This window comes from Somniosus microcephalus, chromosome 8, assembly GCF_052327205.1.
Source record: "Somniosus microcephalus isolate GS21.2 chromosome 8, FLI_Smic_1.0, whole genome shotgun sequence".
Classification (NCBI taxonomy): domain Eukaryota; kingdom Metazoa; phylum Chordata; class Chondrichthyes; order Squaliformes; family Somniosidae; genus Somniosus; species Somniosus microcephalus.
The window spans coordinates 234,191,917-234,212,261 of NC_140994.1; the positions used below are offsets into that span (position 1 = coordinate 234,191,917).

Sequence of the window (20,345 nt, forward strand, 5' to 3'; positions counted from 1 at the left end):
GAAGTGTCCCTGATTTCCCACATAGTGCAGGAGGAGCATGCCACAGGGCCGAGATTTGCTGCCATGACTTACCCTTAAATTAATTTAAATTAAATCAATACCACGAATTATACTACAATGATATACTCAAGGGCCCTTGTTTCATAGTACTCCCCACTACACAACAGAGACCGTAGAAACTATAACCACAAAATTAAGACCTTCCAAACTTTATAAACTATGAACCTTAACTGTCAAACTATATAGTATAAGTACTCACCTGGCCGTACTCATCCAATCAGATGCTCCCTCCTGCCCGCGTCACGTTTTGAATTGTGACGTGGCTCTGGAACGCCGCCGCCGGTCTGTGAGATTGGTAAGCCTCTCTAAAAAGCCCGCGATTGTGAGTTTAAATACTCACTGTGCCTCCGCTCTCACCGCTCCCGACACCAGCCTCTGTAAAAAGCCCGCGAAAGTGAGTTTAAATACTCACTGAACCTCCGCTCTCACCGCTCCCGACACCAGCCTGTGAAAGAAAGCCCGCGAATGTGAGTTTAAATACTCACTGAGCCTCCGCTCTCACCGCTCCCGACACTGGCCTGTGAGGGAAAGCCCGTAACTGTACAGGGTGTTGGTGAGACCACACCTAGAGTACTGCGTACAGTTTTGGTCTCCTTATTTAAGGAAGGATATACTTGTATTGCAGGCAGTTCAGAGAAGGTTCACGAGGTTGATTCCGGAGATGAAGGGGTTGTCTTATGAAGAAAGGTTGAGCCTATACTCATTGGAGTTTAGAAGAATGAGAGGGGATCTTATTGAAACATAAAATATTCTGAAGGGGCTTGACAGGGTAGATGCAGAGAGGATGTTTCCCCTCGTGGGGGAATCTAGAACTAGGGGGCATAATTTCAGAATAAGGGGGAACCCTTTAAAATCGGAAATCAGTAATTTCTTCTCTCAGAGGGTTGTGAATCTTTGGAATTCTCTTCCCTAGAGAGCTGTGGAGGCTGGGTCATTGAATATATTTAAGGTGGAGATAGACAGATTTTTGAAAGGTAAGGGAGTCAACGGTTATGGTGAGCGGGCAGGGAAGTGGAGTGGAGGCCAAGATCAGATCAGCCATGATCTTATTGAGGGGCCAAATGACCTACTCCTGCTCCTACGTCTTATGTTCTTATGATGGTTTGAACAGTTCACACCTGGGGCATCCCATTGTGCCTGCCTAAGCAACGCACATGCACACATATTCTATGGTCAGCAGGCTCTACATTTCTAGGATTACTTACACGCACAGGTGTGTATTCCTTCCATGACAACAAATTTTTAAAATTTCCTCTAGGCCAGAGGTACCAGCAGTCTTCATGACCTGAGCTACAGTTGGCAGGTTTTGCAACCATGGGTTAGGTGGGGGGAATTAGTGCAACCTGATCCCGTTCTCACCGATGTCCAAAAACATACACTTTGCAGCATCAGAAGAAGGAACACTGCCTGATTTTTTCCCCCCTCCTCTCCCAGTCCATGATCAGTGAAGTCAACTGTAACTGCCCAATTCCTGTCCTGGCTATGATCAAAAAAATGATCACACATAAATTTAGTTCCCGATTCTCTGTATAACACAAGCCAGTGCCTTCACCCACTAAACCATCCAGGAAGCTGCGAGTTTCTGGAAAAAAAATTGATGCCAAGGTACTTTAACTTCCTCAATTACTAAAAGTAACACTTAGGCCAAAAATAATAATTAAACTTGAATGCTCCTAATTACATAATCAGTTTGGCTCTCACACTGCACCAAAATGCTACCCTCAATAGGTTCCTATTAATGCCATCCATGGGAGAGAATAATACCCACTGTGGATGAAGAGAACTAAACCACGACGAAACATTGACTAAAAATAATCTAATAAATAAAATAAAAAGAGTGGTGCATTTTCTTTAGAAGTCTTTTATTAAAAACATTGTGCATTGTTTAGCTAAATTACAAAAGGTTTAGACATGGCAATGAAAGTAGCTTTCCAAATATAAAAGTCTAATGGTTCAGCCTTGTACCCATCCCTTTCTTTTGTATCAATAACTTCTGAATTCTTCGTATTTTTCAGGTAATGGAATTACTGTCTGACCAGAGGCAGGTATCAGATATAAGATTCCAGCATTTGGAACAATATTCCACGAAAGCGACAAGGAGACATTCTTATTTCCTCTGGGGAGTGGGCGGCGAGGAAGAAAGTTAAAAACAATGTTAACGGCAACTACACATAGTTCACATCACAATCATCTGACAATTCCAGATGCATGGTCTTGTCAACACTGGACTGTTAGATTCACATTAGGAAATGTAGACTACTAATCTTGGTCTTAACTGACATTCTCACTCTTGTTTGCTCTTAACTGTGTCATCTTCCTGCACCATGGAGTAGTGCTTATAAGTACACAGCAGTTTTTAAAAAATCTTTTCAACAAATGAGAGATGGCACCAATGGAGTAGAATAGGATAGGGGAATATCAAGTATAAATCCCAAAATGTTGGTGCAATTTCTGCACTCCTCCAATTCTGGCCTCTTGCGCAACCCCAATTTTAATCGCTCCATCATTGGTGGCCATGCCTTCAACTGCCTAGGCCCTAAACTCTGGAATTCTCGCCCTAAAACTCTCCGCCTCTATCTTCCCTTTAATTTTTTTTTGGGTGCACGGCCCATTCAAAATACTGGGCATGCGTGGTTTTTCCTATTTAAAAGCCGGTGAGCCGGCTGCGCGGGAGCTGCAGAACGCTGCGCGGGAGCTTCAGAGCGCCGCGCAGCTTAAAGGGAGCATTGCTCTCTACCCTCCTTTAAGACACTCCTTAAGCCTTTGGTCACCTGTCCTAATATCTCCTTATGTGGCTCGGTGTCAAATTCTGTTTGATAACGTTCCTGTGAAGTGCCTTGTGATGTTTTACTACATTAAAGGCGCTATATAATTACAAGTTGTTGTTTCTCTAGTTGTAGGACCATAATATATTTCTACTCCAAAGGTTCACAATTCCCACAAAGTAATTTCTCAATCTTGAATGAGGCTTAGACTGGAAGCTGTTACAATTTAGTCTCTTCCCCCCCCCTTCAACTGTGCTCACAGCAACAAGGTAGTTTGCACAGATAGGCCTACACCTCCTAAGAACTGAATCGGTCAATGTGCCATCAGATTAACAGTTATCCTTAAGCGAGAATTTTTGCACTGGAAGATGTACAGGATGCCCATTACACACTCCTGATCACTCCAACATGCAGAAAAATATCACGCTGATAGACCATATTATTCAGGCTAAAGCTTCAATTTTTTTTACAAGAAATAAGTATAACACAGAAGCAAGATAAACTACAACATAGCATAACTTGAAACTATATTTGAAGCCATAGGTCCCTGGTCATTCACACCATTGAATGTATGCTCCCATTCTTCACTTCACCCCAAAACAAAAACTTGCATTTATATAGCACCTTTAAGGTAGAAAAATGTTTCAAGAGGCTTCCCAGAAGTGTAATCAGACAAAAATTGACACCAAGCCAAAGAAGATGATATAGGGTGGGGGAAGAAAGGTGACTAAAAGCTTATTCACGTAGGTCAGTTTTAAGGAGGGTCTTAAAGGAAGAGACGGAGGTGGAGAGGTTTAGGGAGGCAATTCCAGAGCTCAGGGTCGAGATAGCTGAAGGAATGGCTGCCAATGATGAAGGGATTTCAGGGAACACAAGAGGCCAGAGCTGAAGGAACGCAGAGTTCTCAAAGGGTTGTAGAGCTGGAGAAGGTTACAGAAATTAGAAGCGGTGAAGCCATGAATGGATTTGAACACAAAGGATGAGAATTTTTAATTTGAGACATTGGGAGACTGGGAACTAATTAAATTCAATGAGCACAAGGGTGATGGCTGAAGCAGCCTTTGTGCAGGTTAGGATACAAACAGCAAAGTTTTGGATGAGCTGAAGTTTATGGAGAATGGAGGATGCAAGGCCAGCCAGGGGAAGATTGGATTAGTCGAGTCTGGATGGGACAAAGGCACCAATGAAGGATTTAGCAGCAAATGGGCTGATTTAAGTGTGAAAACAGGTGGTTATAGAGGTAAAAGTTGGTATTTTTTATGATGGAGATGATATGGGGGTCAGAAGATCATCAAATAAGATGCCGCATTTGCTAATAGTCTGGTTCAACCCAAGACAATGGCTGGAGAAAGAGATGAAATCAGAGGCAAGGATATTAAATTTTGTGGCTTCGGTTTTCCCAATGTTTAACTGGAGGAAATTGCGGCTCATCCAGGACTGGATGTCAGACAACACAGGCAGTGGAGGGGTCGAGAGAAGTGGTGGAGAGGTAGTGCTGGGTATCGTCAGCGTACATGTGGAAGTAGACACCAGGTTTTCGGATGATCTCACCAAGGAGCAGTATGTAGATGAAGAATAGGAGGGGCCTAAGGAGGGGGGATTTCAGAGGTAACTGTGCAAGAAGAAAAGCCATTGCTGTAGATACTCTGGCTACAGTTGGATAGGTAAGAGTGGAACCAAGTGAGAACAGCCTCACTGAGCTGGACAACAGAGGAGAGGAGCTGGAGATGAACTGGTCAATTGTCTCAAAGGCTGCAGAGAGGTTGAGGGATAGTGCATCACAGTCACAGTGGATAACATGTGTGACTTTGATTAGGGCTGATTCAGTGCTGTGGCTAGGATGGAAATCTAATTAGAGAGATTCAAATGTGGAGTTGAAGGAAAGATGGGCACAGATTTGGTTAGTAACAGTACATTCAAAACTTGAGAGAAAAGGGAGGTTGAAGATGGCATGGTAATTTTCAATGCCAAAGGGGTTAAGGGTAGGTTTTTAGAAGGGGGGGGGGGGTGGCGGAGATGACAGCAGTTTTGAAAGGGATGCCTGAGGAGAGAGAACCATTTAACCTGTCAGCTAGCAATGGGCCAGGAAGGGAAGTTGGGTGGCCAGCTGTTCAGTGGAAATGGGGTCAAGAGAGCAGATCTCATGGACAAGATGGGAGAGAAATTAGAGTAAGATGCTACTACTTCACATTTCTCCGTATTAAATTGCTTGTGCCGCCTGACTTCCCAACCTGTTTTACTGTCCTCCTACTTTTGTGTCATCAGCAAATTTTGATATGTCCCTATTACCAAGTCCAAATCATCTATTGGGTACAAAAATGGATCCAGCACTGACCCTTAGAGTACATCACTTCCCTTCTCCAATCCAAGCAACACAGTTTAACCCTAACCTTTTGTTTCTTGTCCATCAATCTACATTCTATCTATGGTGCTACATTTCTCCTATACTATATGGCTGATTTTTTAACAAGCCTCCTGTGAGATACCTTATCTAATGGCTTCTTAAAATCCAGATACACTACATCTCCTTTATCTACCTAACTTCAAAAAACTCTATTAAACTTGCCAAACGCTACTCAACTTTAGCAAATGAATGCTGGCTGTCCTTGATGCATTTATAAACGCTCACTAATTTGACCTTGAATTATTAATTTTAAGAGTTTTCCCATGACTGTCATTCAATGAACTGATCGATAGTTACCAGTTTATACTTCTTGAACAACAATTTTAGAACAACCTCTAAACACTGGTGCTTATAGCTTAGAACATAAGTAAAGTCTCATTTTATTGAAGATCAAAAATGTCAACCCTCCAAAACATTGAGTCCTACAGCAGCAAAATGCAGTTAACAAGCAAGAAAGGTTGTACAGTTTACCAACAACCTTTTCATTTTCTTTCTCTTCCCATTTTCTTATCAAAATTGTATAAATATTTTTCACTTACTTCAGACCATTTCCATTATCCAAGAATAAATATTTGGGACCCATAGCATGATAATCAAGTCTAGGATTCTCTCCTCGCTTAAGGATTTTATCCCACAAAACCACTTGATTCCATACCTATGTTGTAAGTTAACACAGAACAAAAACATAAGAATGATCAAATTTCAAGAAATGAATAAAAAATAGGTGCAGGAAGGAATTTCAAGACAGCACTATACCATGAAGGTAAATGTTACTAAAAGGCACAGAATAAAGCAGTAATGTACTGCTGCACAATACTACATAGGAATCAGGTTACTGAAAAGTTGGAACATAGTACTGAAACAAATAATGCATAAAGCTCAGAATATGCAAACAGCACATTCAAATAGATTTATACTTAGACTCAGTTTGTATAGCATCAACATATCACATCTGCGTAAACTCAACTTACATTGTCCTCTGTAGCATATTCTGCTGCTAGATACAGGAAAAGGAGCTTAACATTCCAGTTAAATATTGGCTCCAGATGTAGATATATAGTTAAAGGAAACATGAGTTCTGGATAAATTCATACAATAGAAGTGAACAAGAGCTTTGATAGAAGGCAGCGACTGCTGCCAACGAAGTTGAAGTAGTTACGCATGCGCAGTCTAGGTATTTTTTGGTCGTTCGCGACTCATGGGCTCTGGGGGGGAAAAAAACAGGAATGGTGCGGGTCTTCGGGACTGTAGGGAAAAAAAGGCAGGAAGGGAGCGGGCTCTGTGGGGAAAAAAAGGCAGGAAGGGAGCGGGCTCTGTGGAAAAGAGCAGAAACATCATCGATATCAGCGTGCACATTAATACGCAGTACGCTTCTGCACAGCTTCTGGTCGTTGGCAGCAGTCACTCTGTTGATGGAATGGCCATTCGCCAACTGAGAACCATATAAAATGACCAGCATATAAAATGACCACATAATAGCATCCTTTCTCGGTTGTGTTCAGTCTTTCCTTTTCTTGGGTCTATCCATGAAACAGCTGCTCAGGTGCACAAGTGTAGCAGCCAAGGATGATTGCTCCTGCAATCTTCTCTCAAGGAAGACAGAGAATAATTAGAACATTGGGATAACAGAAAAGGCATTTGAGAATTTGAAAAGGATAACAGAATTTGGTGGTGGAGAGGGCTAGACAGATGATGAGGTGAACCTCTCCTCTGTCTGCTGGCTGAAAGGGTCCTATGTGTAGCCAGTTTGGGCATTCTCAACATGGTTCTTGGTGGGTTTTACAGCACAAAACTGACCATTATTCAGCACTAAATTTGCATTATCAATCCAAAATGATATGGAATGGCAAGTGTGAAATGAAAAACATTACACTGGTGCAGTAAGGGGTGCTCTTGAGTTTGGGCTGATGTACACTGTATGGACAGAGTATAGGCAGCTTCACTGTGCACTTAACTATGTTATAATGCAGAAAAATGATTTCAGTGAGTGAGTGGTAAATCTATGGAACAGGCTCCCTTGGGAGACGGTGAAAGAAGATCATATTGATTCATTCAATATTATGAAATGCAAATGAGATACATTTCTTTCAGAAAATAATATTTTGGGATACAGTATGACTAATTTGAGATATGACATATGGTAACTGTAACATGCTTGGGAAGAACAGGTGCCTTTGGATCTATGGTTCCCAAAGCTCTCCATCACTTGGGATTTCCTCACCTTATAGAATCATAGAGCACAGAAGGAGGCCATTCGGCCCATTGTGCCTGTGCCGGCTCTTTGGTAGAGCTATCCAATTCGTCCCACTCCCCTGCTCTTTCCCCATAGCCCTGCAAATTTCTCCTTTTCACATATTTATCCAGTTCCCTTTTGAAAGTTACCACTGAATCTGCTTCCACCACCTTTTCAGGCAGTGCATTCCAGATCATTACAACTCGCTGCATAAAAAAGTCTTCTCATTTCTCTTCTGGATTTTTTTGCCAATGATCTTAAATCTGTGGAAAAAGTTTCATGTTTTTTTCCCCCCCCTAATTAGCCTTGAGTTTTTTTTTCTGTTTTTTTTGCCTCTCCCAGGAGATTACATGACTGATGGTGGGCAGGTATGGATATGTGTGCTTAATTGTGATGCTTCACGTGTCGCAGTTTTGTGAGGCAGACTCGATGGACCAGCTGGTCTTTTCCGATTTTGTATGTTCCTATGTCGGGGTCTGTTGTTGTCTAATCATGGCAATTAGTCTACAACACCATTACCGTTGTACCATACGACTACCAGGATGGTAGACAGTGAACTAAATGGACCGTGGTCTTTTTTCATCTAGCAATTCCTATGTTCCTATACCTAACCTGGGATTTAGGAAATGGAAAGTGTCCCAGCTAATAGCCCTCCTCTTGATAAGCACAACAGAGAATCAAGTCCAAAAAGGATATCAACAGAGACGCTAAAATTTATAGATCCTAAATCATAGTTTCCTGTGTAGTCTTCATATTTCTTTCTGAAATAGAAAATAGAAACAAAAAAAAATAAGAACTCCAAAACATACACTATTCCTATCCCCCCAGTGCTATGTTCTTATATTCATTTATAGCAAGTGAGGCTTTGCCTTTTCACTTCACATATTTGGAGTATTTTATTTATACTGTGAAAGATTGACATTCACAAAATCTTATTTTATGGGTGAAAAACCCATTAGCCGATCACTACGTAGGCAATGTTCTATTATACACCCATTACAGTTTAAATACAGAAAAGGCAACAGGACATTTTTAAAAGCGAGAAATTATTCAGCCATTTTGTGGAATTTTCCAGGGTGAGGAGGCTTTAAGATTTATGCTGGTATTGGATTTCTTTACCTCTCTCTTTGCCTGAGCAGCAAACAGCTTTGAGAAGCGCGCACCACATATTGGCGACTGCCAGTGATACTTTCACACAATAATAACTGCTGTGAAATATCGCTGGTACAGACAATGTGAATACAAGAAAGCAGTTGGCTGCTAGGGAGCCACTAGGCAGTAATTCAAATCAGTCAATTCGGATATTACAAATTGCGAGAGCAAATCTCACGTAATACCTTGCTTAAACTGACACCTGGTGCTGTAATCCGGGCTCAGCAATCAAATCCGTGCAGCAGCATCGTTCATGCATGATGACGTTCACACTGAAAGAGTAACAATTGTGACGTCATTACTGCAGGAATCACCAGGGAATTTTCTGCCACAGTATGTAAAAGTAATGGGTGTATAGTAAAGCAGGTTTAAACATTTTTACCATTATTCCTGCACATATTGAAACAGTATATTGGGAAAAAAACATAAGAGTAAAATATTTAGTACACCTAACCTACCTTAAATTCCCTTTTCTATTCCCATTCCTGTTTTCTATTCCCATTCTTGTTGTTAGTGGAACAAATCATAATCATTCCAAATTACACACAAACTGCCTTTTGGAAACCAGTTTTGAAGCACAAGTTGTCATTCTCTACATTATCTTTTTCATAATCTTTAAGATTATGGACCAATTCAGCAGAATATACTGTAAAATGAGGATTAAAGGATTAGGTGACAACTAGGAGCACAGCCAGTGAATATGAATAGAAGACAAGAATACGCACCGATAAAACAGAACACCAAGACTGAAATACATTAAAGAAGGTAGGTGCAGGGGAAAATACTTTCAAGTATTCCCCTTTGTATTTAGGGAACATAACTCATCTTTTAAACCTCCTACTTTGTACTATTCTCCTGCAACATCAACGGACCCAACAGGGTGGTGTTCAGTTGATATCAACCACAATCTCTGCCTTGATCTGCTCCAAGCACTCCAGCAATGATCGGCACCTTTTTCAATCCTGGATGATAATCGAGAGGCATCAGGGGCTGGAAAGCCCAGTACATCAAAATAGTAAAGGATGTGAAACAAATGGTTTGGTTTTCCCAAATTACACTAAATTGAAAGTTACTCACTTGCACTTAAATTCTCATTCAAATAAATGAGAAAGTATGGGATAGTAATAAAGGGAACTGTACTGCATTAAGAGATTGACAGTAATGGTATATCAACAGGACTGCCAAGAATCATTATTATGAAAAGTTAAGACGACATTAAGCAAAAGTGAGAGGCCAGTGGGATGGTATTATTTAATAAAAAGCCCACACAGCCTGAACATAAGAACATAAGAAATAGGAGCTGGAGTAGGCCACTTGGCCCTTCGAGCCTGCTCTGCCATTCAATAAGATCATGGCTGATCTTCTACCTCAACTCCACCTTCCCGCACTATCCCCATACCCTTTAATTCCCTTCGTTCACAAAAATTTATCGACCTCTGTCTTGAATATACTCAATGACTGAGCATCCATAGCTCTCTGGGGTAGAGAATTCCAAAGATTCACCACCCTTTGAGTGAATAAATTTCTCATCTCAGTCCTAAATGGCCGACCCCTTATTCTGAGACTGTGACCTTGTGTTCTAGATTCCCCAGCCAGGGGAAACATTTTCCCAGCATTAACCCTGTCAAGCCTGTTAAGAATTTTATATGTTTCAATTAGATCAGCTCTCCTTCTTCTAAACTGTACACAATACTCCAGGTGTGGCCTCACCAAGGCCCAGTATAATTGTAGTAAGACTTCTTTACTCTTATACTCTAATCCCTTTGTAACAAAAGCTAACATACCATTTGCTTTCCTAATTGCTTGCTGTACCTGCATGTTAACTTTCCGTGATTCATGTACAAGGACACCCAGGTCCATCTGAATGCAAACATTTCCCAGTCTCTCGCCATTCAAAAAATATTATGCTTTTTTGTTTTTCCTACCAAAGTGGTAGGTTAACAACTACAGTGGCCTCCTCAGCACCAGCTGAGCTTCAAATCCTACACTGGTCCAACACCCAAACCACCTACCAAACATCACTTGCCTAGATTCCCACTGTCATCAAAAGTCTTATTTGTATCTTTTGTCACCTCGAGGTTTGATTTCTCCACCTACAAAAAGTCCAACTCATCCTTCTTCTTAGGCAGTCCCTCGGAGCCGAGGATGACTTGCTTCCACATTAAAAATGAGTTCTCAGGTGACTGATGAGTCCAATGCGGGACCGACAGTCTCTGTCACAGGTGGGGCAGACGGTGGTTGAAAGGGTGGGTGGGTGGGGTGCTTGGGTTGACGTGCGCTATTTGTGCTGCCTGCGCTTGGCTTCCAATTGCTCCCGGCGAAGAGGCTCGAGGTATTCGGCGCCTTCCTGGATGCTTCTCCTCCACTTTGTGTGGTCCTGGGCCAAAGATTCCCAGGTGTCGGTGGGGATGTTGCACTTTTTCAAGAAGGCTTTGAGGGTGTCCTTGAAGTGTTTCCTCTGCCCACCTGAGGCTCTCTTGCTGTGTCAGAGCTCCGAGTAGAGCGCTTGTTTTGGGAGTCTCATATCGGGCATGTGGACGATATGACCCGTCCATCGGAGCTGATCGAGCGTGGTCAAAGCTTTCATGCTGGGGATGTTGGCCTGAGCGAAAACACTGACGTTGGTGCGCCTATCCTGTCAATGGATTTGCAGGATCTTGCGGAGGCAGCATTGGTGGTACCTCTCCAGTGCTTTGAGGTGCCTGCTGTACATGGTCAATGTCTCTGAGGCATCTTCTTAGGCAGCGGGGCGGGTATCACTACTGCTCTGTAGACCATGAGCTTGGTGCCAGGTTTGAGGTCCTGGTCTTCAAACACTCTCTTCCTCAGGCAACCGAAGGCTGCACTGGCACATTGAAGGCGGTGTTGGACTTCGTCATCAACGTCTGCCCTTGTTGACAGTAGGCTCCCACGGTATGGAAAGTGGTCCACGTTGTCCAAGGCCTTGTCGTGGATTTTGATAATCGGGGGGCAGTACTGTGTGGCGGGGGCAGATTGGTAGAGGAACTTGTCTTGCGGATGTTTAGTGTAAGGCCTATGCTCTCGTACGCTTCGGTGAAGGTGTTGACGATCTTTGCGGTTCGACCTCAGAGTGTGCGCAGATGTAAGCGTCGTCTGCATACTGTAATTCGACAACAGAGGATGGGACAACCTTGGGTCTGGACTGGAGGCGACGGAAGTTGAACAGTTTCCCATTTGTTCTGTAAATTAGCTCCACTCCAGCGGGGAGCTTACTGAGGGTGAGATGGAGCATTGCAGCAAGAAAAATCGAGAAGAGCGTTGGTGCGATGACACAGCCTTGCTTGACCCCGGTCCGTACGAGAATTGGGTCTGTGGTGGAACCGTTGGTCAGGATCACGGCTTGCATGCTGACGTGAAGCAGGCGGAGGATGGTGACAAACTTTTGAGGGCAGCCGAATTTGAGGAGGACACTCCATAATCCCTCACGGTTGACAGTGTCGAAGGCATTTTGTGAGGTCAAGAGAAGGCCATGTACAGCGGTTGGTGCTGTTCCCTGCATTTCTCTTGTAATTGATGCGCGGTGAAGATCATGTCCATTGTGCCTCTTCCAAAAAGTCTAACTCATTCAGAATTCTGTAGACTTCATCTCATCCTACACACCCAGCATCCACATTGTTAAGTCCGTGAATGATTGAGACACGGACCAGCAGGAGTGAAAACAAACAAGTCTTTACTGGTGGAAGTCAATAGTGAAACTAGCAAACAGAGGCTCTCTAGCGCCTTTTATACAGGGGTGGTCACTGCCGGTACTGCAGTCTGAGACCAGTTCTTCCCTTAAAGGTACATACACAACAATTCCTCCCCTTTTAGATAAACAGTACATAACATTCATTTAACAACTAAATGATAACTAATTAATCACAATTACGGTTGCTAGATACATTGGTTAAGTTTAAGCAATTATAAGTTCAGTCTTTGAGGAGGCTTCCTGATTCTGTCTGGATAACGCCTCTTTGGGGTATCAGGTTCTTCTGGCAATGTTGAGTCAAGATCAATGTCGTTGTTTGGTTCATCTGCTTCCAATATCACCGATTCTGCGGTAGCTGCAATTGGTACGTCGATTTCATTGCCAGGTGTATCAGATCGTGGTGTGGAGTTGACGTTTTCCAGTGACTCTAGAATCTGGTCAGCATGGCATCTTACAATGCTCTCTCCAACGTCCACGGTATACATGAGAGGTCCTTGCCGTGTACAAATCGTTCCTGGCTGCCATTTCTCAGTGCGGTAGTCCCGGGCCAAAACTGGTTGACCTATCTTAAAACTCCTGGTCGGCCTTTCATTCATATTCTGAAACTGCCTGTTCTCCACATCTCTTCGGACGTTTGGCTTAACCAAATCCAAGCGGCATCGTAGTCTTCGATTGAAGAACATCATGGCTGGGGTTTGGTTGGTAACCGCATGTGTCGCATTCCGGTAGGCAAACAAGAAGTTGTCCACCTTGTGTTGTAGGGGTATATCTTCATTACACATTGCCTTGATAGCCTTCTTGAATGTTTGGACAAACCTCTCGGCCAATCCATTAGTGGCTGGATGATATGGGGCAGATGTGTAATGCTTAACGCCATTGTTCTTTAAGAACCTCCGGAACACTTCAGACACAAACTGTGGTCCATTGTCAGAGCAAATCTGTTCAGGCAGCCCATTCCTGGCGAATATGGTTCGCAAAACTGTGATAGTTTTTTCCGTGGTGGTTGAGGACATTTTTATTACCTCTGGCCACTTTGAATGTGCATCCACCGCAATTAAAAACATCGAGTCCATGAAGGGACCAGCAAAATCAATGTGCACCTGTTGCCATGGATGCAGAGGAGCTTGTGGTGGGGTGTTTTGGACCTTCTGGCATCCTGCACAGCTCTTGGTCATCTCTTCGATTTCTCTATCGATTCCCGGCCACCACATAAACGCTCTGGCTAAGTTCTTCATTTTTACCCCACCCAGATGACCCTCATGAAGCTCATTGAGTACTCTATCCGTCAACTTAGGTGGAATTACTACTCTGGATCCACACATCAAGGTTCCTCTGCACACTGACAGCTGTTCTCTTCTCGGCGAGAATGCTGGCAGCAGTGGTTCGCCATGTGCTGGCCATCCCTTCACCGTTAAATCATAGACCCGTGATAGTGTCGGGTCATTCCGTGTTTCCTTTTCTATGTTTGCACTCGTCACAGGGAGACATTCGACTATGGTCGAGTGGAATAACTCCATTGGATCCACTGCAAGGTCTTCTTCTTCCACCATCGGCAACGGTAGACGTGACAATCCATCAGCATTTCCATGCTGTTTAGTTCCTTTGTACTCGATGTCATATTGGTGTGCCCCTAGGAAAAGGGACCATCTCTGCAGCCGTTGTGCTGTCATTATCGGTACGCCCTTCTGAGGGTTGAAAATGGAGACAAGAGGATGATGATCGGTTAGTAGAGTAAATTTTTGACCGTGCAGGTAGTGATTGAACTTCTTCACCCCCCACACTAGGCTGAGGGCCTCTCTGTCAATCTGGGCGTAGTTACGCTCGGCAGAAGTTAACGAGCGTGACGCAAAAGCTATCGGCCTCTCTAAACCATCAAGGAATTTATGTGACAGTACTGCCCCAATGCCGTAGGGAGACGCATCACACGCAAGCCTGATTGGCAGTGCTGGGTTGTAGTGAGCCAATACTTCCCTTGAAGTGATTAAGTCCTTACTCTTCTGAAAAGCACGCTTACAATCATCGTTCCACTTCCATGCTACCCCCGTTCGTAGCAGGGCGTTCAGTGGGTGCAGAATTGTCGACAAATTCGGCAAAAACTTATGATAGTAATTCACCAACCCGAGGAATGACCTCAGTTGCGACACATTTTCAGGCGCTGGGGCCTTAACAACCGCTTCAATTTTGTCAGGGGACTTATGTAACCCCTCTTCATCAATCACGTGGCCACAATACGATATCTATTTCTTAAAAAATTCGCACTTGGGGCGGTTGGCTCACAGCCCATGTTCCCGTAGTCTAGTGAGCACCTGTTCTAGGTTGTTAAGGTGTTCACTGTCATCTTCACCTGTCACAAGGATGTCGTCCAAGTAACACTGAGTCCCCGGAATCCCTTGCAGGACTTGTTCCATCGCTCTTTGCCATATCGCCGGAGCCGATGCTACTCCGAATACCAGTCGATGATACTGGTAAAGACCTTTGTGAGTGTTTATCGTGAGATACTTCCTAGAGGACTCTTCAACCTCCATCTGCAAATATGCTTGTGCTAGGTCAATTTTTGTAAAACGCTTCCCTCCAGACAGTGAGGCGAAGATGTCTTCTATCCTTGGAAGAGGATATTGTACTGTGTGAAGGACAGGGTTCACTGTCACCTTGAAATCCCCACAGATGCGAATCTTCCTTGGCTCTCCGGACTTATTGCTTAACGTTTTCTTCATGACAGGAACGATGGGTGTCGCCCACTCGCTCCAGTCGACCTTAGACAACACGCCCGCCTTCTCCAGATTCTCCAGCTCTGCGTCGGCGGCTGGGTGAATTGCATATGGTACCGGTCTTGCTTTGAAAAACTTGGGAACTGCATTCTCTTCTATTTTTATCGAGGCGGTTACGCCTTTAAGCGTGCCCAGTTCTTGTATAAATACCTCTTTGGCATTAGCTAAGATTGTTGACAATCGTCCAGGAGTGACGTCTTCATCTTTTTTACCGTCCACCGTCATTGCATGAATGGAATGCCAATCTAAGTTTATCTTCCTGATCCATTCCCGTCCCAATAACGGTGGTCCACCATTTGGCAGTATGTAGAGATACAATTTCTGTATTTTCTTGCCATTGTATTCGACAGGCACCCTTATTTTTCCTCTGGGGTATACTTTTTGCCCCGTATACGTCGTCAAGACGATGGATGTCTCTCTCAAGGGTATGTGTGAAAATAGCCGCTCGTAGTCTCGTCGATTCATGACGGTTAGCGCTGATCCTGTATCCAATTCCATTTTAACTTGGGACCCTGCTATCGTGAGGGTGACCCAAATGGTTCGGTGATCCTCTTTTGCGATTACATTGTGAAGTTTGAGACAGCTTAGTCTCCTGTTTCCGGATTCACTATCGCTCATCTGGTCTTCGGAACTACTGTCCGTCATCTTTTGTACTTTCTTGTACAGTTCCTTAGTAACCTTTTTGTTGTCGCTGGTCTTCTTCCCAGACCTGCAAACTCGTGCAATGTGTCCAATCTTCCCACATTGTCTGCATATTTTGTCTTTGGACCAGCAGTCCTTCTGGTCATGGTTAGTTCTGCCGCAGCGATAACATTTTGCAAATCCCTGTGTCATTTTGTGGGTGCCGTATTCCTGTGGTTTTTGTTGAATTTCTGCAGTTCCCCTGGCTGCTGCTTCATACGATACTGCCACGCTGAAAGCCTTATCTAGCGTCAGCTCTTTTTCTGAGAGTAACTTCTTCTGTGTTCCTTCACTCAGGAGTCCACAGACAAATTTGTCCCGTAGGGTATCTGCCAGTCCTGCTCCGAACTGGCAGTGCTTTGATAGCTTGCGTAGTTCCGTAAGATACTCAGCATTGCTCTCATCTTTGTGCTGAGTTCTCCTGTGGAATTTAAATCTTTCTGCTATCAACAGCGGTGCAGGGTTTAAGTGTTCCTGTAGGACAGCAACAATTTCGTTAAAACTCTTCGCCTTCGGTTTGGCTGGAGTAATCAGGTCCCGCAATAGGCCGTACATTCTAGCGCCCATTAAGTTTAGCAATATCGATGCCTTTTTCCCCTCCGCTATTTCGTTTGCCTCGAAATATACCTCGACTCTTTCCACATACGTGGTCCAGTCCTCTAATGTATTATCAAAAGCAGTGATACAGCCAGTCTTCGGCATCTTGCAAATCTAAAATGGCGCCTCCCGCGCTTTGCCTTCTTCCCCGCTGTTGTTAGCGCTGCTTTCCACGGTTTCTTGCGTGTTAAATATTGATTCTTTTTCTTTTATTATTTTCCCGTCGTGGGGCGGACCCTCTGGGACACTTCCCTCCCTCTTCTTAAGTCCGAACGCTGCCCGGCTTCGAAGCACCGGCCGCGCCCTGTGTGCTCCACCCTCTCTCTCTCTCTTTGCTTCCCGACTCGCTGCCCGGCCCCGTTGAAAAGCCACCCGATCGAGCTTCAGCCCGCCGCAGCCCAGGAAGGATCAGAGCACTACCTGCCACCAGCGAACCCAGCCTGGCTCTGGACAGTCTCTCCTGCAAGTTTTCAAACCGATGATTGACGGTCGACGCCCGTTTCCCGAGTTTCTTTGGACTCTTTTTTTTTCTTTCTTCTGGCTCCGACCTTCAACAACGTCGTCTGAGGTGCTGCCGAGTTGCAGGTAAGTTCATTTCTTACTCGTCGCCAGTGTTAAGTCCGTGAATGATTGAGACACGGACCAGCAGGAGTGAAAACAAACAAGTCTTTACTGGTGGAAGTCAATAGTGAAACTAGCAAACAGAGGCTCTCTAGCGCCTTTTATACAGGGGTGGTCACTGCCGGTACTGCAGTCTGAGACCAGTTATTCTCTTAAAGGTACATACACAACACACATCTCTACTGGCTCCCTGTCCCGCAGCACATCAATTTCAAAATCTTCACATTCCTCCATGGCCTCACTCCATCCTACGTCCACAATCTTCTCCAGCTCTACGTTCTATCACACACCCTCTGCTCTTCCAACACTGGGCCACTTGGCACCTCCCCCTTTCTGCTGCTCCACCATGGGTGCCAGAGCCTTCAGCTACCATGCCCCCTGCACTCTGTATACCATGTCTCAAACCTCATTGCCTTGCCTTAACTCTCCTTATTCTCAAAATGTACCTTTATGTGGTTCTGATCACTTCTTTTCATTTCACCCTTACCTCCTGCTCGATGCCCACTACTTGTAAACTATCTCGGTACGTTTGGTCACATAAAAGGCACTAAATAAATGTAACTTATTGCTGTAAACTGTATCAAATATAATAGAATTAATAAAGAGCTATGCCACAGTTTCCACCATCTGTCCTCAGTCAGAATTATGATATATCTGAAAGGCAGAATGTAATTAATAACTGGGATATTAAAAGTAATAAGCCAATAACATTATTAGTTATATGGCAGACATATTAAAAATAGACTAGAATTAATATTTAAAAGCTATGACCCAGTCTCCACCCTCCATCCCCAACAAGCTATCAGAGGAGACAAATTGAAGACAAAGTTGAAGATGTTAAGAGAAAATAATAAGCCAGTTGAGCAGTGTTAGTCAAATATACATTAGAGATAGAATACATAGAATTAACAACACAGAAACACGCCATTCGGTCCAACTGGTCTACGCCAGTGTTTCTGCTCCACACGAGCCTCCTCCCATCCTACTTCATCTATCTGCATATCCTTCTATTCCTTTCTCCCTTCTGTGTTTATCTAGCTTCCCCGTTAAAGGCATCTCTGCTATTCGCCTCAACTACTTCATGTGGTCGCAAGTTCCACATTCTAACCACTCTGGATGAAGAAGTTTCTCCTGAATTCTTTATTGAAGTTATTAGTGACTATCTTACATTTATGGCCCCTAGTTTTGGACACCCCACAACTAGAAACATCTTCTCTCCGGCTACCCTATCAAACCCTTTCATAATTTTGTAAGCCTCTATTAAGTCACCCCTCAGCCTTCTCTTTCCTGGAGGAAAAATGCCCCACAGCCTTTTCGGGTCTTTCCTGATAATTATCAATTGTATTAGGTTAGAACTAAGAGCTGTGGCCCAGTTTCCACCCTCATGCACACGCACACACACACGGGAAAAGTCAATACACAGGGTAATCACTTATTAAGAGCCATCCCTCGGCCCCTCCCCTCTTGCAGCTGTCAACCGGAGCCGCACTCACAGAGAGACGCCGCTCACACGGATGCTGGCTGGTACCCGGGGCTGCTGCAACGCTGTGCTCAGGAACACGAGGAAGGTGAGCGCCGCCATCACCATGAATGTGAAGGCGAACAGCGAGTTCAGCCGCGACAGCAGACTGTTCATCTTCCCTGCACTCCCAACAAGAGGAGGGCGGAGCGCATCCGGCCCCAGCACACAAACACTCCCGCACAACCACTGCAACTCGGAAAAAAGGTTCCCAGCCCCCCCCCCTTTTTCTGCGGCATTGTCATGCACCGGGCCAACTGTGTGCCCACCTCTTCCCTTTCCTTCCCCTCAAGATCCACACCCCCAAACAAATCCGTCAATAACTTTTGCTTATGAAACTCGTTATAATAAAATCCTATTCCTTATTAAAAGTACTAGCAAGGCTGTAATAACATTCATTTCTAGTGGGGTGCATTCTAGAAAGTCTGACAGTCAACATCCAGGAGTGAGATTTGTGATCAGCAAAAGTGACAAATTACAAACCCATTTAAACATCTGTATCTGTTATTTTTTCCCCCCAGAGGGCACGCATAAGCACAATACAATAGGTTATAAGTGTAAACCAAAATGAATAACACTGCAAATGAGTGAGGCTCAACAGGCAGGGTCAGAATAGGATTGCTGCACGATAGTAGACAATGCAACAAAATGCTCAGTCCAGCGATTGAAATACATATCTAAGTATAATTCCCGAGATTTCAAAACGTTTCAGGCATACAACGAACAGAATCAATGAATAAATACAATGTGTGATATTCGGTCAGTCAAAAAGTATTAATTAAACTGAATCAAATTTTTGAGGTTTGAGGTAAGAGATCAGCAGTGCAAATTTAAACCCAGGTCTGCCATGTGTGCCTAAGCAAATCAAGCAGACAAAACTGCAAATGTGCAAACTTTACAATAGAACGGGTCATGCCATCGATCCCCCAAAAATGGATCAGTTTGAAATAAGTACGGTGTTCCATTGCTTACTGTAAGCTGATTTCATTGTTCAAAAATACTTCAGAGAAATCCAATGATAGCATTCCATCTATTTTTTTTAGAACTGATCAGTATTCAGTATTCTCAGCTGGATGTGCACATATGTGGATAGCAGCAGTGACAAGGTCAGGCCCAGCTGTAATGCCTCCCTCTTTTCAACAATAAGAAAAAAAGACTGCTGGTGGAATTGCAGGGCAAGTGCCCCATAAATGTTTGCTTGCACCTGTCCAGAGATTTACCTTCCTCAACTTCATACAGGCAGTGAAACATGATTCCCCATATGACTTGTAAAAATACAGCCAATATTACATCTGTAATTGCAGAATAAAAATTAAAGTACACGTTCTCTTTTCCTTTCCCGTTCTTTTTCTTATTCCTGTCCATGTACCCAGTCTGCCAAAATACAGGAATGTTCACTATCTAATACTCTCACCCAACCCCAGTTTGTTCTTTTGCTATCATGAAAGCATAATTACAATGATATAACCTAAGGGCACTTTATTTGTGATGAGGATTCTGATTCCCCCCCACCCTTCCATAAGAAGCAGTCTTCATAGTGAAATACCAACAAGCATTTTTTTTTTACTGATAGAGCAGACAATTCAGGATACTTGAAAGGTATGGACATCATTCTTAGCCATGGATGGAGATGGAGGCCTGGGAATATCCATGACCAAGAATATTTGCACCTATCAAAAGTGTTTACTTCCCCAGAGAGCATTTCCCAGTCTCAGCTTTGTCAGGGTGAGGAAGGGAAAATAACCTTTTCCATAGTGCAGCTCCGAACGGGCCAAGCATGCAGCTATCCTCATCCCATCCGGGCCAAGCATGCAGCTATCCTCATCCCATCCAATC

The 20,345-nt window shown here is 43.9% G+C and overlaps 1 protein-coding gene across 2 annotated transcripts; it reads right to left on the reverse strand.

The window, feature by feature from the left end:
- Positions 1 to 1,905: 1,905 nt before the first annotated feature.
- On the reverse strand, positions 1,906 to 18,710 carry LOC147114155 (signal peptidase complex subunit 3-like). 2 transcript variants are annotated; one of them, XM_085995792.1, is made up of 5 exons: positions 18,484 to 18,710; positions 8,157 to 8,223; positions 6,201 to 6,275; positions 5,769 to 5,884; positions 1,906 to 2,176 (listed from the first exon to the last, which is right to left on the reverse strand). In XM_085995792.1, the coding sequence occupies exons 1-5, from the start codon at positions 18,624 to 18,626 to the stop codon at positions 2,044 to 2,046; spliced, it is 534 nt and encodes a 177-aa protein (XP_085851918.1). In that variant the 5' UTR covers positions 18,627 to 18,710; the 3' UTR covers positions 1,906 to 2,043. The 2 variants fall into 2 exon arrangements, with proteins under 2 accessions (XP_085851918.1, XP_085851916.1); XM_085995790.1 differs by lacking the exon at positions 18,484 to 18,710 and adding an exon at positions 9,073 to 9,216.
- Between the last annotated feature and the right edge of the window lie 1,635 nt (positions 18,711 to 20,345).